This window comes from Lepidochelys kempii, chromosome 3 (assembly GCF_965140285.1).
Source record: "Lepidochelys kempii isolate rLepKem1 chromosome 3, rLepKem1.hap1, whole genome shotgun sequence".
Classification (NCBI taxonomy): Eukaryota; Metazoa; Chordata; order Testudines; family Cheloniidae; genus Lepidochelys; species Lepidochelys kempii.
In genome coordinates, this window is record NC_136382.1 from 173832119 (window position 1) to 173849357 (window position 17239).

At 44.2% G+C, this 17239-nt stretch overlaps 1 protein-coding gene across 2 annotated transcripts in view; it reads left to right on the forward strand.

The window, feature by feature from the left end:
• Nucleotides 1–886: 886 nt before the first annotated feature.
• Nucleotides 887–17239, forward strand: part of DYNC2LI1 (dynein cytoplasmic 2 light intermediate chain 1) — a 67335-nt gene continuing 50982 nt past the window's right edge. The window contains exons 1-5 of one of the 2 annotated variants that reach the window (XM_073339097.1): nt 932–1044; nt 3164–3281; nt 10305–10339; nt 10855–10924; nt 14274–14362. In XM_073339097.1, coding sequence (XP_073195198.1) covers nt 1031–1044; nt 3164–3281; nt 10305–10339; nt 10855–10924; nt 14274–14362 — 326 coding nt within the window. In that variant the 5' untranslated portion in view covers nt 932–1030. Of the gene's footprint in view, nt 1045–3163; nt 3282–10304; nt 10340–10854; nt 10925–14273; nt 14363–17239 lie in introns of both variants that reach the window. The other variant, XM_078852286.1, reaches the window with a different exon arrangement.

Sequence of the window (17239 nt, forward strand, 5' to 3'; positions counted from 1 at the left end):
CAGTAGCAAGATACTTGAGTGATCAAATGGGTCAAAGACTACTAATAATTAAGAAGCACTATTCAGTGAGCTGCATAATCTTTGAGGAAGAGGAACAGGTGCAGCTCATTTCTAATCAGTGAAAATATGTTTTAAAAACAGAAAAAGTAAAATTTAAAAATGCTAACTTTATTCAGTAAAAATTTCAGATAAAGATTATTGAATAAGACAACAGCAGGAGTAGAGTAAACAGTGGCCTTGATCTACAGCAACTATCCTTGCTTTAATGTAAATCCTGGATGTCTGTCGTCTTCTGCCTCTCAGCTGTTCTGGTAGCTAAAATGACATCACCCCTGTCTCCAAGGATGTTGTTTAGGGCAGTCCTGGCTCCCAGGGAGAAACACAAATGAAGAGTCAGGAAGATGTGAAAAAAGACACAGGGAAGGGAAACAACATGTGTGTGGTAGATGAAGGGAGTGTTTCAGGGCATGGCTACACTACACTGCAGCTACAGACAGGGCTTTTCCATTGCTATAGTAAATCCGGCCCCTGGAGAAGCAGTAACTAGAGCAATGGAAGAATTCTTCTGTCTGTCTAGCTGCCTCACGGGTAGGAGTTAGGTGGACCTAATCATCCTGCCCAGCTGTGGTGTGACATTTTTCACACCCCCTGAGCAATTTAGCTAGGTCGACCTAAATTTTAATGTAGACCAACCCTCTTTGCAGCAGCCCGAGGGAAGGGCTCCCAACCCAGTCCAGCCCCCACACTGATTGGCATGGCTGAAAGGTGGCCAAGCCCCGAAGGCAGGGCGGGGGAGAGACTGGACTCAAGCAGGGGAAGTGTGTGTGTCAGAGAGCGGGGGGTTGCCTCTTGCCTGTATTCCCAAGCTCTGAGGGGCCCCATAGGGCTGAGGGAGGCAACGACCGCCCCCGAACTACAACTCCCATGATGCTCCTGCGTCCTATGTCAGCAGCTGCGTGGTTCCCATGGTGACCAGGAGCTGGGCCCGAGGTCAGAGCGCCCCCAGACCCCCGGCGGCCCCTGAGCAGCGATGCCCAAAGCCAGGTAACTAGGCGGCGGCCGCGTTACTCCCCCCAGGACCCCCGGTGCAGGCTGGGGGCTCGGCGCCTCTGTGTCCATTCAGCCGCTGCCTCCCCTTCCGTCCAGCACCTTCTGCCCCGCGCTGTGAGGGGCTGGGTCCTCGCCGCCAGCCTCCCCCCCGTGCCCGCGGCAGGGCCGGGGGGCTCGCACCGCTCGGGGTGGGGGGGCTGGTTGCAGGGAGACCCCCTCTGCGCCCGTCCCCTCTGGGCGCCCCGCTGGCACCCCCCGGGCCCCCGGGCCCCCGGGGAGGTTGGTGCTTTGCAGGTACAGAGATGGAGCCGCCGCCGGGCCCCTCCCGTCCGGCGAGAGGGGCTGTGACAGCGGTGGGATGGAGGGAGGCTTCTGGGAGCTTGTTTTCTCCGCCAGCAGGCTCAGGAAGACACAGCGGGCCAGTGAAATCCGAGTGAAGAGGCTCTGCCGTCACGGCCCACATTTTCAAAGCGAACAGCGTGGGGGTCCCGGCGTGGGACGGGTACTCAGCACGTCCTGAAACGCCAGCTGCTTTAGGGCAGTTTAGGACAGACCTTCAGAAATCGCTGATCTTTTGAAAATGTAGGCCTGTGAGCCTTTCACAGATGTTAAGGTCACCATCACCACCCTGTGCGGCCAGCTTCCGTGTAAAGGCCCAATGGGGAAGTGCCCTGACCCCAGACTTCATACTTTGTGGTAGGAGCTGCTGGAACACCTGGAGGACTTTGAGGAAACCCAAACTTCAGCATTATATGTAGACAGACTGCCACAGTTGCTTTTGGAAGTGTCTTCAATTACTTAGTGTAGGGATATGTCTGCACAGCTGTGACCAGGCTAGCTTTCTTGAGCTACCTTGAATCCAGCTAGTGCAGGGAGCTGACTGTGCAGCACAGGCTTCAGAGTGGGCTAGCAAACTCGGGCTTATACTGCCTATGTTGCACTGTCTTCGCTGCTGTTGTTACATTAGCTTGATTCAAGCTAGCGTGGGTAGACGGGCCTGTGCACAACTTGTCCTGTTGGGATCCAGGAAGTGGACGGGGGTCCAGGAAGTTTCTGCCGACCCACTGCTAAAGGACCTCCCCCCAGCCTAAGGGGAGGATCCACAGGTCCGGGATACCAAATAAGTGCGTGGGAAAACTAAGGAGATAACAGGAACGGGAGTGTGGTCACAGGGCTAAACAAAGGGAACTAGACGGGGACACCGAGCAGAGAACCCCGGACAGTGCCCTCAGAGGTGACAAGGGAGCCAGCGGACGCTGCCCAGAGGAACTCTGCCCGGATGCGTGAATGGATTGAGGAACGGAAATAGGCCCCACAGTTGCAGGAAACCCCGTTGACCAACCTCCTCTCCCTGGTTTTGTAGATGGCCATTTTGGCCAGGGCTAGGAGGAGGCTGACAAGGAGGTCCCACGACTTCGTGGGGCCATGGATAGGGAGTGCTTAGATGAGAAGTTGAGGGGAAAAGTGCAACCAAAAATGTAATAGTATATCCAAGAGGAGCCGGAATAGGAGCTGTAACCTGGCGCACTCCAGTTACACGTGCACCAGGGTCTCCCTCACGCCGCAAAAGGGGCAGGGGTCTAGGAGGGGAATGAACCGCACCAAGTACACACCCGTGCTCACGGCTCCGTGAAGGATCCGCCAGCTGACGTCCCCAGTGGGCCTCAGAACCAGGGTCGAATATAGGCTGGCCCACTGGGTGTGCACAACTTGTGCTTGACAGACATACCCTTCGTGCACTTACTACTGACATTGGACGTTACAAAACGTTAGTGAAATGGTACATGTTGCATTGGAACACATAGGTTGTTTCTCTGACAATTAAAGATTTTGCTATTAAACTGTCTTAAAATTGCTTCCAAAATGAGAAAATTTATCTCCTAAAAGTATGAGATTTTGGAGGTCTAGAATTCGCTATCATGCCTCTCTGGTCCACAGATTTATTTGTGATTTCTAAGGGGAGGTTCCATACTGAAGCATAACTAGTTCTGATCAAGGATGTATTAATATGCAGAGGGAATGTAGTATTCAAAATCTTCACTTGTCCTTTCAAACCTTAGTGGGAAATATGTATAGGTTCTATGAAGACATCTTATTTTGTTTTCTCTATTAGTGATACTCTGTGGGATATTGCAAAAGCTGAAGTGGAGAAAAAAGAAAATCTTGAAGGCAATGGAGATGGAGTGGAAGTTTGGGAAAAATCACTACTCTTTATGGGAAACAAAAATGGGGTAACACTGATATTATGCTTTATTTTACGTGATTACTGTGCTTTCCTTGAAAAGATTGTATCCCACTGAAAACATCTGAAGAGTATATGCAATACCATATCCATTGCAGAAACAAGAAATCTTCCCCAATATGAATCTGTGCAGAGGGCTGGCGTTCATGTGCAGAACAATTAGAAATGTTCATACTATTTACTCCTGAGGGCATTCTGCACCAAAAAATTTCAAATTCTGCACACAATATTTTTAAATTCTGCAAGTTATATTTGTCAATAAATAAATGCAGAGGCTCCAGCATGGCAGGGGGGAGCACAGGCCACTGACTTGTGGAAGGTGGGAGATCACCCTGCAGCCTCCCAACTCCCGGGACATGACTTGGCGGTGAGGCTGCACCCAACCCTGACACAGCACAAGGCCTGGGCTTTCCCCAGAAGCACCCTCGGGCTCTGCCCCTCTGCACTAGGTCTGGGGCAGACAGCTCAACCACGCAGGATCCAAGTGTGGAGGGGCTCAGCTTAGGGGCATCCAGGTTGTTAGGGGGCTTATTCCTTCACCCACTTACTTCCCTGGTCCTTCTCGCATGAACAGAGAGCAACAATACCCGAAGTCCAAAGGTGCAAACAATTTAATGTTTATTGGGGTGAACTTCCAGCAAGCATGATTCCAGTTTCCTTCCTTAGTATCCTCCTTCCCAGCTCTGACACCACCTTACACCTGTGTCCCTGTTCCCATTCCTACCCTTAGCCAAACATGATTCCAACTTCCTTACTCCCATTCCCTGTTCCCATTTCCCCCTTTAGCAAAACATGATTGCAATTTCCTTACCCCCATTCCCTGTTCCCATCTCCCACCCCCCCACACACCCCCTCACTTCCTCATTGACTACAGATTATATAGTAAAACTTGAGTTCCGCTTAGCTATACCTTAACCAATCATTTTCCTGAAATGTAACTAACCAATCCTAACATATTGTAACATGATTATGTAACCAATTATATCCCACCACCTTAATTAGTTTACACCCAGAAAAATTAATTATACAGCAGACGGGAACAATCACAGAACCAGACAGAGATTATACAGACAAACAATAGCAAAGTGGGTACTATAATGATAAAACAATACAGAAGTGAGGATTTCACATCCCAGTATTGATAAGTGAGTTCTTGCCAGACAGGATGCTATCAAACTAAGTTTCCTTTTACATTTTCTAGGCACTTCCCTTTCTCTGGAGGTGACAGGAATAGAGTCCTGTCCTGATACTGCCTAACAGCCCAATAGCACCTTATTTCAATGTGACTAGTTTGGAATGTGAGGATGTGACCGTTTGCTTCCTAGCTTATGGCTGCCTCTGCTGCTTAGCCAAAGGCCTGAGCCTAAGCACAGGGCCACAAACTGTCACAATAAGAGAAGGCCCTTACACCAGCAGACAGTGATTTTGATTCTCTCTTTTATACCTCTATAACTAGCCAAGCGATAAGAATACACCTAAATTCTTAGAGTATAGGCCTTTACAGACAGACCTGAATATCTATATCCTAACACAGGTGTGTGGTGAGAAGATTCTGTGTGGTACAATCTGGGTGCAGGCAGCTCAGTGGGGGGTCTAGGTGTGGGGGGATCTGGATGCACAGAGGCTCATTGGGGGGTTCCACGTGCAGGGGCAATGGGACTCTGTAGGGGCTTCCAGGTGAAGGTGGCTGGGGCTCAGCGGAGGGGTCTGATTGTGGGAGGCTCAGTGGGGGGGGTCTGGGTGCTGGAGGAGTGGGGCTTGGTGGGGTGGGGGTCTGGGTGCAGGTAGTTGGGAGCTAGTGGTGTGGGAGTCTGGATGTGGGGGCTCAGGGTTGTGCAGGGGGTGGGGCATCGGTGGAGGGTTGAGTGTAGGAAGCTCAGGGGGTGGTCTGGGTGCAGGGGTGGGGGTCCAGAGGCAGGGGCTCTAGGTGTCAAGGGCCCCACTTCTCTAGCACCTAGATGCAGGGGTTGAGGTGCAGTGGGGTGGGGTTCGAGTATGGAGGGATAGGGGGGTTCTGAATGTACCCGGTGTGGCTTGGCAGCTGTGTCTGGGTAATGGAGGTCCGGATGCACAGGAGTTGGGTGGATAGGGGAGCAGCTCTCAGTACAGTGACCCTGATCTGCACAGTTGAGAAGCGATGGGGGCAGGAAGCAGGGGAGGATGCTGAGATTCCTGGGGGAGGTTTCTGGGGGTGAGTCTGACAAAGCCCCAGACACTCCTTACAGGGGAAGAGGCCTGTTCTCTCCTGCCACAGCCCAGCCGGGACTAGAAGCTGATACCAGCTCAGGGTAGGAGCCACTGGCTTTGGTGTCCCCAGCCCTGGGGTGATTTATCTCTGCCAGCTGCTCCGGGTGCCTGAAATAATGTATCTGCTCTGCTCGGGAGTGGTGCAGGACTGCTCTTGCAGCTTCCCTTTGCTTCCGTGTCAGAAAGTCATTTTTCTGTGGGAAAGCAAAGAAATCTGCGGGGGCCATGAATTCTGCGCACACGCAGTGGCACAGAATTCCCCCAGAAGTATCTGTTCTATGCCTTTTTGTTCTGTCAGAAGTTCACTTTTGTGCTAGAAATAAGACAGACTTCAACCATTCTTCTTCATCAGTTAATTAACATAGCAGGTGTAGTTTCATTTAAAAAAACAAACAAACCAAAAAACAGCAGACAGAAATACAGTCCTACTTTTTAGCTCCTGAAATCTGGTCATATAACACATTCATGCAAAGGTTTTATTGAACACACCATGTTAATTAGTAAAAGTCTAACTCTGTTGCATTGGTAATCAGTATTATAACTCAAAAAGTGTTGCATCCAACATAGTGGAATTCTATATTGCTCTTCATCTTGTCAGATAAAGAGGAACGGATCACAGCACTAAAAAATTAATGGTAACTTAGGTACAAGTAATCATGACTTGATCACATTTATAATGTGCAATAAAGTCCAGACCAATAATATATACATAGAGCTTTAAAAGGGCCAATTTCACAAAGCCAGAAACAATCATGAGCCAAATCAGCCAGGAGAACTTAATCCGAAAAATGTGAAAGATAATTGGGAATTGTTTAAGAACACATTCCTATGTGCCCCAAAAGCTACAGTCAGGAAAGGCTACATTAGTTAAAAAAACAACCTGGTTTAGAGGGAAAGAGAAGGTAGCTATAAAAATTGTAAAAACAAATGGAAGAAAGGGGAAGTTGATAGTAATGTATATAAATCAGAAGCTAGGACTTGAGGAAAATTGATACGAGAAGCAAAGGGATGTATGGAAAAAAAATCTATGGCCGGCATAGTTAAGGACAATAAGGAGTTTTTTAAGTATACTAGGAATAAAAAGAATCCTAACAAAGGTATTGGTCCATTACTCAATGGAAATGGTAGAATTATAAATAATAATGGAAAAAAGGCAAAAGTGTTTGATAAATATTTTTGTTCTGTATTTGGGAAAAGACAGATTATGTAGTTATGTAGATTATGTAGTTAAAAGAACTGGCTGAGGTCACTGGGCCATTAATGCTGCTTTTCAATAAGTCTTTGAACACTGGGGAAGTCCCAGCAGACTGGAAGAAAGCTAATGGTGTGCCAGTATGTAGAAGCCCATGTCCATCCTTCCCCATCAGGCCCAGGGGGAGATCATTGCTTCCACATTTCTATAAGGCAGCCTTAAAGGGGAATTAGCAACCTAGGGGCTCAGGCCCTCAGGCAGGGTGGAGTGCCAAGCAGTCTAACACCTGATGTCCTGACTCAGGCAGATGACAGACAAATGCAGACCTCTTGGCCCAAGGTGGGTAGTCAGTCACCCCAGGGGTGGGATGGCCATAGGAGGGTAGGAGGACGCAGGCCCACTCTACTTCACTAGGTCCCACCCCAGGGCCCTGTCAGTGGTAGAGGGCTCCACAACCAGACTACTGTCTGGTTTCCTTGGGCTACTTCCTATAAACCCCTCACCATATACCTTTATCTCGTGGGGTTCCTCCATCTTCCCAGGGTACATTGCCAGCGCCAATGAAAGTAGCTCCTCAGCATCCTTATCGGTTGGCAGTCCCTTGGAGTCCTCCGTGCTCCAGAGATCCCTCTTGGCTGCAGGCCCCAGCAGTGGGCAGAAAGCGTCTGTCTCCTTTGCAGGCTCCAGCCCCACTGAGCTGCAGGGCCCGCCTTTTAAACTTCCTGTCCCACCTCTCTGCTTCCGACAGGGTAGGAATGGCTTACCTGGCTCTGCCCCCAGGGACTGGGTTGTGGTTCCTCCCCGTCAGGCCCAGAGGGAGGCCACGCCCCCTTGCTATACAATATTTTAAAGGGTAAATGGGATGCCCAATAATTATAAGCCTGTCAGTCTGATATCGACCCTGGGCAAGATAATGGAGTGACTGATATGGGACTCAATTAATAAAGAATTAAAGGAGGGTAATATAATTAATACCAATCAACAGGAGTTTATGGAAAATAGATCCTGTCAAACTAACTTGATGATTTTTTTTTTTTGGATGAGATTACAAATTTGGTTTGTTTTTTTGGATGAGATTACAAGTTTGATAAAGGTAACAGTGATGATGTAGTATACTTAGACTTATGTAAGGCATATGACTTGATACCTCATGACATTTTGTTTAAAAAACTAGAAAGATATAAAATTAATATGGCACACCTTAAATGGATAACAAACTGACTAACTGGTGGATCTCAAAATGTAATTGTAAATGGGAAATCATTGTTGATCAGGTGTGTTTCCAGTGGGGTCCTGCAGGGATCAGTTTTTGATCCCTACACTATTAAACATTTTTATTAGTAACCTGGAAAAAGACATAAAATCATCCCTGATAAAGTTTGCAGATCACATAAAAATTGGGGAAGTGGTAAATAATGAAGAGGAACATTACAGAGTGATCTGGGTCACTTGGAAGCTAGGCACAAGCAAACAATGTATGTTTCAATACAGCTAAAGGTACACATCTAAGAATAAAGCATGTAGGCCATACTTATGGGATTGGGGCTCTATCCTGGGAAGCAGTAAATCTGAAAAAGATTTGGGGGTTATGGTGGATAATCATCTGAACATGGGCTGCCAGTGTGATGCTGTGGCTAAAAGACCTAATGCGATCTTTAGATGCCTGAAGAGGGCAATCTTGAGTAAGAGTAGAGAGACTATTTTACCTCTCTGTACTTGGCACTGGTGTGACCACCGCTGTAATAATATATTGAGTTCTGGTGTCCATAATTCAAGAAGGATGTTCATAAATTGTGGAAGGTTCAGAAAAGAGGCAAGAGAATGAATGATTAAAAGGATTAGAAAACATGCCTTACAGTAATGGACTCAGGAAACTCAGTTTATTTAGCTTAACAAAGAGAAGGCTAAGGGGTGACTTGATCAGTCTATAAGTATTTATATGTGGAACAAATATTTAATAATAGGCTCTTCAATCTAGCAGAGAAAGGAATAATACAGTCCAATGGCTGAAAGTTGAAGCTAGACAAATTCAGTCTGGAAATAAGGCGTCCCTTTTTAACAGTGAGAGTAATTAACCATTGGAACAATTTACCGAGGGTTGTGGTGGATTCTCCATCACCAACAATTTTTAAAGCAAGATTGGATCTTTTTCTAAAAGATATGCTCTAAGAATTATTTTGGAGACATTTCATGGCCTGTGTTATATGGGAGGCCAGACTAAATTTTCACAATCACCCCTTCTGGAATTTGTGAAACTATATAGGCCCTGGGATCCTGATAAAACTTATGTCCACGTTTAATTTTATTCATTTTTGTAGTCTCTATGACTCCAGTGGGACATAAATTTAAGCATGTAAATAAGTGTTTGGAGAATCAGGGTCTTAGACTAGATACTGGAGTTCATAACATTGATCCACTGTCTCTTATGCTTACTCAATGGCTTCTCCTCTCTCTCCCCACTTTTTTCTTGATAACTATTTGTTGTAAATGTAAATAAGTCAGAACCTGCCTTTTTATCTTTGTAAGTGAATTGAAGCATATATGTAAGTGTTTCACTATTACTGCGGAGAAGCATGGCATTGTGCAACATGTAATCTTCTATAAGCATTAAGAATAGATAAATGGGTTTTGCAGATTTATAAAAAAAATGACAGGTTTCAGAGTAACAGCCGTGTTAGTCTGTATTCGCAAAAAGAAAAGGAGGACTTGTGGCACCTTAGAGACTAACCAATTTATTAGAGCATAAGCTTTCGTGAGCTACAGCTCACTTCCTCAGATGCATATCGTGGAAACTGCAGCAGGCTTTATATATACACAGAGAATATGAAACAATACCTATTCCCACCCCAGCAGGACAGTGGGGTGGGAATAGGTATTGTTTCATATTCTCTGTGTATATATAAAGCCTGCTGCAGTTTCCACGATATGCATCTGAGGAAGTGAGCTGTAGCTCACGAAAGCTTATGCTCTAATAAATTGGTTAGTCTCTAAGGTGCCACAAGTCCTCCTTTTCTTTTTATAAAAAAAATGGTTTCTGAAATTCCAATGTGTGATTACAAATAGGGAAGAAACTTTACAAGTGCTAGGACCTTTTTAAAATTAGACTGACCTAACTTGGAATCTGAATCCGAATAGTGCAGAAACATGCCGTTTTACTGTGTTATTTAATGCATTCTTTTTACTTCCATCTCAATTATGATTTACACATATTCACTGGAAACCAATCATTAGATTAACTTGTTATTAGCAATTAACAACAGTTAAACAGTTTAATACAGTTGGCCAGACTGATCACTAATGTATTGTCTGATTTTAAGTATCCTGTTGGTATTACTGTGTTTGTCATATCCAGCAATTTATTATAATTATATTAATAGCAGTGTAGCTACATTCTGATAGAAAGTAGGCACTTAACTTTCTAGTAATCAGACTACAAATGACTGCATAAGTTTACAGTTTTCAGATGCATTCTTTTAATCATTCCAATAATAAAGCATTACATTATATACAATTATATAACTTTTATGCTTTAATGACATTACAATAGTCTTCTTCATTGTTTTTAATTTCCAGGGAAAGACTACTATTATATTGAGGTGTCTTGACAGGTATGTGTTAAATTTTGAAAAGTATTTTGCATCTCTGGGAGTAATATCAACAATATTTTTTTCGTAGTCTTACAGAGAATATTATGTTCCAGTAAAACAAAATCATTGTGTAAAATTATGGATGGCAAGTAGATTAAATTTTCTCGCTAATGACCTGATGCACGATTTGTGAAGGGTTAATGATATCTAAATATCTATAATGTGTTAGTAAAACATTTTGGCATTTGGAGCCAGATTTCTAGAGTGCTGTCACTGGTAGTTTGAGTGCTCAGTCACAGTATGCGTGTGCAGAATTTTGAAAATTTGGTCCTCTGTGTCCTTTTGATATCCATTAAGGAACTGTCTGTCTGTCTTGAGTTGTTCTCTTTATGTTCCTGTTTTCCCAATATAAATTCTCTACTGTTTGGTTAATAAATTGAGTTGAGGTAATGGTAAAAGTTATTGTATGTGAATTAAATTCAGAAGATCTTGAAAGAATATACGCAGGTGACATATACTGTATCTTCATTGGATAGGGATGAAATTCCAAAACCAACGTTAGCCTTGGAATATACTTTTGGAAGAAGAGCAAAAGGTCATAACAGAGTGAGTACATGGCAAAAGTACTATAATATATTTGTTGTATCACTCATTCGTTAGTAAAACCTAAGTAGTGACTTTCTCTTTTAACTCAACAATCATCTGCGAGACAGAAAGTATTTCAGTTTGAATTTTATTCAATTTACTTCCATTTTCAGAATGCTTGGCTAGCTTTCATTTTGCATGTAGATGTGGATCAATATGAAAATTGAAATGTGGATAAGGAACTGGTTAAAGGGGAGACTACAACGGGTCACACAGAAAGGTGAACTGTCAGGCTGGAAGGAGGTTACTAATGGAGTTCCTCAGGGACTGGTTTTGGGACCAATCTTATTTAATCTTTTTATTACTGACCGTGGCACAAAAAGCGGGAATGTGCTAATCAAGTTTGCAGATGACACAAAGCTGGGAGGTATTGCCAATACAGAGAAGGACCGGGATATCATACAGGAAGATCTGGATGACCTTTTAAACTGGAGTAATAGTAATAGGCTGAAATGTAATAGTGAAAAGTGCAAGGTCATGCATTTAGGGATTGATAACAAGAATTTTTGTTATAACCTGGGGACGCATCACTTGGAAGTAACAGAGGAGGAGAAGGACCTCGGAGTATTGGTTAATCACAGGATGACTATGAGCTGCCAATGTGATATGGCCGTGAAAAAAATTAATTCAGTCTTGGGATGCATCAGGCAAGGTATTTCCAGTAGAGATAAGGAGGTGTTAGTACCATTATACAAAGCACTGGTGAGACCTCATCTGGAATATTGTGTGCAGTTCTGGTCTCCCATGTTTAAGAAAGATGAATTCAAACTGGAACAGGTACAGAGAAGGGCTACTAGGATGATCCGAGGAAGGGAAAACCTGTCTTATGAAAGTAGACTCAAGGAGCTTGGCTTGTTTTAGCCTAACCAAAGAAGGCTGAGGGGAGGTATGATTGCTCTCTATAAATATATCAGAGGGATAAATACCATGGAGGGCGAAGAATTATTTAAGCTCAGTACCAATGTGGACACAAGAACAAATGGATATAAAGTGGCCATCAGGAAGTTTAGACTTGAAATTAGATGCAGGTTTCTAACCATCAGAGGAGTGAAGTTCTGGAACAGCCTTCCAAGGGAAGCAGTGGGGGCAAAAGACCTATCTGGCTTCAAGACTAAGCTTGATAAGTTTATGGAAGGGATGATATGATGGGATAGCCTAATTTTGGCAAGTGATCTTCAACTATTAGCAGTAGATATGCCCAATGGCCTGTGATGGGATGTTAGATGGGGTGGGATCTGAGTTACGACAGAGAATTCTTTCCTGGGTGTCTGGCTGGTGAGTCTTGCCCACATGCTTAGGGTTTAGCTGATCGCCATATTTGGGGTCGGGAAGGAATTTTCCTCCAAGGCAGATTGGCAGAGGCCCTGGGGGTTTTTCACTTTCCTCTGCAGTATGGGGCACGGGTCACTTGCAGGAGGATTCTCTGCTCCTTGAAGTCCTCAAATTTAACAAAAAAAAAACAAAACAAACACCTCCAACAACAACTTTGTCCTCATGGTTCTAAAGGTAATCTTAAAAATGTGAACTGAATTTAAACCAATGTAGTGGTATCTGACTATGGTCAGCCTGCAGCCATAACCAGGGGGGAAGTATGAACTGTTCTATCAGTTTTGGTGGGTGTCAACGCTGAAATCTAATGATAGTTCAAGTATCAAGGATGTTAAGTATTTCATGCTGATTGTTTGAGTAGAAACACTGAGCTAATGTGCTTGTCCTTTATTGCATGACAGATTGAAGATAGTGGGACAATGGGGTAGCTAGTTGCTGTTGTGTTGTGGCCAATGTACCCTCTAATTTTTTCCATCCATGTGTGGAATACATTTTGTTATGTGCACCAAGGTAATGTGCAGATGTGTGCCACCAGTAGAAACAAAAAGCCTAGATATAATATATATTTTTAAAAAGTTACCAAAGGGTTAATTACTCCAGCCAGGACAGGTTAGGCATTTTAGAACTCACTGCTCAAAGAATTAAATTTAAGTGTAAGAGAAATAAAAATTATGAAATGCATAGACCAGTCAAAAACTAAAATAACACACTTTGAAAGAATAAAATTTGCAGAGAATATATGTGCATTGCAGGAAGTTCCAAGAAATAACAACAACAACATTAATACAAGTATGTGTTGGGAGGTGAGTGTGAAAGACTGTATGTGTGTGACACACAGAGACTGTGTGTGTGTGTGTGTGTGTGTGTGTGTGTGTGTGTGTGTGTGTGTGTGAGAGAGAGAGAGAGAGACTGTCTCTGAGTGTGTGCTGGCTGCTGGGGAAGTCTCTAAGAGACACTGCACTGTCTCTTTAACGCACTCACTCAACCCCAGAAGGCTCATTCAGACCACAGCAGCTCTCCTGCTCCTGAGCTCTATCCCCACTGCCCTGCTCTGCGTAGATGGGATACATAGGGGGAGGGAGACACCCTGACATCAGAGCACACACACCCCGTTCTGCACAGCCAGTGAGGGGCGGGGCACCTGAACACACGCTGCCGGATGTGCGTGGCTCTGCTAACCAAGTGCGTAGCACTTGAATAACTCCTGGGCGGCTGCCCGACTGTGCAGCTTAGAGGGAACACAGGTCATGGGGGTGGGGACTAAGGAATTCAGGACCCTCTTTGAAATGTTAAGGCACCTTATAGACTTGATTCTCCATTGAAGTGTATTTTTAGTTATTTTCACCATACAAAGTGGGTTTAAATCACTCCTATAGTGTTTTAAAGTCATTTTATACTTACTTGAGACTGGTGTAAATGAATGTGCATGGTACGAGGGCAACAGAGAATCATGTTTTATGTGCTTAAAAATCCTATGTGCTTCTTACCATTCAATTTCCTCCTCACACAGGTGTACACATCTCCTCCTATTCACCACCTAAGGTGTTCAGCTGTCTTTGATCCTTCCATGCCACTCTGATCTTTATGTGCTTAAAGTAGTAGGGAGGGGAGGGAGAAGAAAACTGGGCATGGCAGGGAGGAAAGAAGGTTTTGGTTGGGGGGGCAGGATATCTATGCTGCATAAATAGGGACTTGTCTATATGGGAAGTTAGTACGGAATAAGCTAGGGTGTGAATTTAAAGTGAAGTAGCTACTCCACACTAACTCCCTCGATAGACAAGCCCTAAGAGATTGGGGCCACATAATTAACTTCTAATTTGCCACATCACTTATGGGACACACCTCATGTGCTATGCTGTGCTCTTGTACTGTACTCATTGCACATAAGGGACCTGTCTGTTGCCATTGTTACAACAATTGGAAACTTCTGATGGTGTTACATGGAAATATAAATTTCTAATGCTAAGAAACTGTTTTGCAGCCAAAAGACATTGCACATTTTTGGGAACTAGGTGGTGGAACCTCATTATTGGACTTGATTCGTATACCAATAACTAATGACAACATAAGGTAAGTGGTAAAGAACCTTACAATGTTAGAGTTAATTTTGCTTAAATGAAAACTGAGATTAAATCTCTGGCCATTTTGTTGTGGAGAAATCTTCCAAAATGTAAACTGTTTACTAGGTTTGAAAGTTTTTATCAGAGTGGTTTTTCCTAAAAATCAGTTGTGCCGCTGTAGCACTTCTGTATAGACACTACCTTTGCTGACAGGTGGGGATCTCCCATTGGTGTAGGTAATCCACTCATCCAGGAGTCAGTAGCTAGGTTGACCTAGCGCTGTCTACACCAGGGGTTAGGTCAGCTTAACTACGCTGCTCAGGGGTTGACTTAACTTTTTAGTGTAGACTAGGCCTAAGAGAACAGCATGTTAGAGTAGGAGAGAAAGGTGCACCTCACTGAGGGAGGAGAGAGAAATCAATCATGGGGAGAGAAAAACAGGACCTTAATGAAGGAGAAGATGCAGTAGTGTAGACCTCATAGAGCTAAGGAAGAGGAAGAGGAAAAACGATATGAGGTCCCTGTGCAGCTTGAAAGAGGATGAGAGATGAAGTTTCTGAGAGAGGCAGGGGACAGATACTGGAATACAGGGGAGAGCAGAGGGAAGATAATGGGGGGGAAATGGATCAGAAAAAATGGACTAAGGGCAGCAAGAAGAGGCAATGTAGAGTGGAAGAGAATAAATGACTGAGGAGAAAACAGATATAGCTTTTCATATAAAGAACAAGAGAAGAGTAAGGAGACAGGATTATAAAAGAGAAAACAATAGGAGAAAAAAGAAAGGGGAATTGAATAATTTGGAGATGGAAAGAGAAAAATGATTAAATGAAAGAAGGGAAAACAGCAATAAAAGACTTTTTGGGTTAGTAAGTTTTATTTAGTGTTTTTATGTTCTGATATTTTATTGCTTTATTCCATTGGCAGATGTCCCATATCTTCAGTTTTTGTAGAAAGCAATGGGATGGCTTGGTATTTGAGCACTTACTGTCTGTATATTATTGTACTGGCTACTCTGAATTCTGTCATTGCATAATGAGAAAAAATATTTAAAAAATACTGCTGTGGCCTCTGGGAGCCTAGTTGCTCCTGAAGACCTTTGGCTACTTTGGAGAATTATCATTTGAATTTTTTTCAAACATTGCCCCCAATGCATGGACTCCAGCATTAACTGCTGAACTCCACTTCTTCTGGAATGGAGGAGGCAGGTAGCCCCCTGAAGATCCTCTTCCCCTGTCTTTACGGTAAATGAATCTTTTAATTTGGATGACCCAAGGCCTAAAGAATCTTCTCTCTGCCCCTCCTAAGCCTGGCCCTGTCAATAAGACAACATTACAATGCACCAGTGCAGTTGTCATAGTTTGCAAAGACAATATTTTCCTTTTGTTTCATCACCAGCACAAATACTTTTTCAGTGGTTTTTGTGTCCACCTGTAATAAAGAAGCTTGTTTATTTTAAACTACCTTAAATTAGATCTAGTTTAGCCAAGACACTTTCCATTAGATTTTTCATAGCATTACTTGGTGAAATTAGAGATTTATCTTGCTCTGTAGCTCCTCTGATTTCCTTCCAATCTGGAATCCACATAGTTAAACATGGTGTTCCTATAGAGCAGGGATGGCCTACCTGTGGCTCCGGAGCCACATGCGGCTCTTCAGAAGTTAATCTCCGGCACTTTGCATAGGCACCGACTCCAGGGCTAGAGCTACAGGCACCAACTTTCCAATGTGCCGGGGGGTGCTCACTGCTCAACCCCTGGCTCTGCCACAGACCCTGCCCCCCTTCACCCCTTCCCTCCCCCTTTCCCTGAGCCTACTGTGCTGTCGTTGCTTCCCCCTCCCCCCCAGAGTCTCCTGCATGCCACGAAACAGTTGATCCGGAGGTGCGGGGAGGGAGGGGGAGGCACTGATTGGCAGGGCTGCTGGTGGGTGGGATGCGCAGGAAGGGAGGGGGCGGCACTGATTGGCAGGGCTGCCAGTGGGTGGGAGGCGCAGGGAGGGGGAGCGGATGGGGGACTGCTGACATATTGCTGTGGTTCTTTGGCAATGTACATTGGTAAATTCTGGCTCCTTCTCAGGCTCAGGTTGGCCACCCCTGCTATAGAGCCTGGTTAAAACCAGCAGTCAGTCCTCTGCTATCAGTGGCATTCTGTTTCAGACACGTGTTTCCAGTGTTCTGTGTTTCACTGGATTTTAATAATCTCTTCCTCTCAGGGCCGACCTTCAACCAATGCAACCTTTTAGTATGTATAGGGTTCCATTCTTCCAAGGATCATTAACCTCACATCTCCTGGTCTACCACCCAGAGCATCATCCTCAGTTTGTCATCTGAGGTCCCTTCTAACTGGCACAAGCCATGGCACAGAATAAATCTCCTTACTACCTTCTTCTACTTCCTGGTTGGAAGGTTGCACTTTGGTTACTCTTCTGATTTTCTGGGACATGCAGGTGATCACTAAAAGTCAGGAACCTTCATAAGCAGGAGTTTGATATAAATTAAAGAGGGATTTCAGATAGGCAAGAGATGACTGGGGTGAATGAAGAGATTATGTTGAAATGCCTTGTCATACAACAGGCAGGAGCAAAATGAGTCACTGACACTTGCAGGTACTACTTGTCTTCAAACAAAATTTCCAGAAATAAAGTTCAACAATAAAGCACTCACAAATAAGTGGTGAGGAGTGGAAAAATCAAAGGTTCAGAAATTCAGCTACAAAGACAATTTAAACGTTTCAACAGAGTTCAGAGTATGCTTAAGGGCCATCGCTTGTTCTGCAACCTTTAATATAAGTTTCCTCTCTGGTTGTTTTTTTCACATTTGTTTTCAGCAATTTTACTGAGGGAAAAATGTTGTTTACGAAAAATGTAATGGTCTTATGTACCAATGATG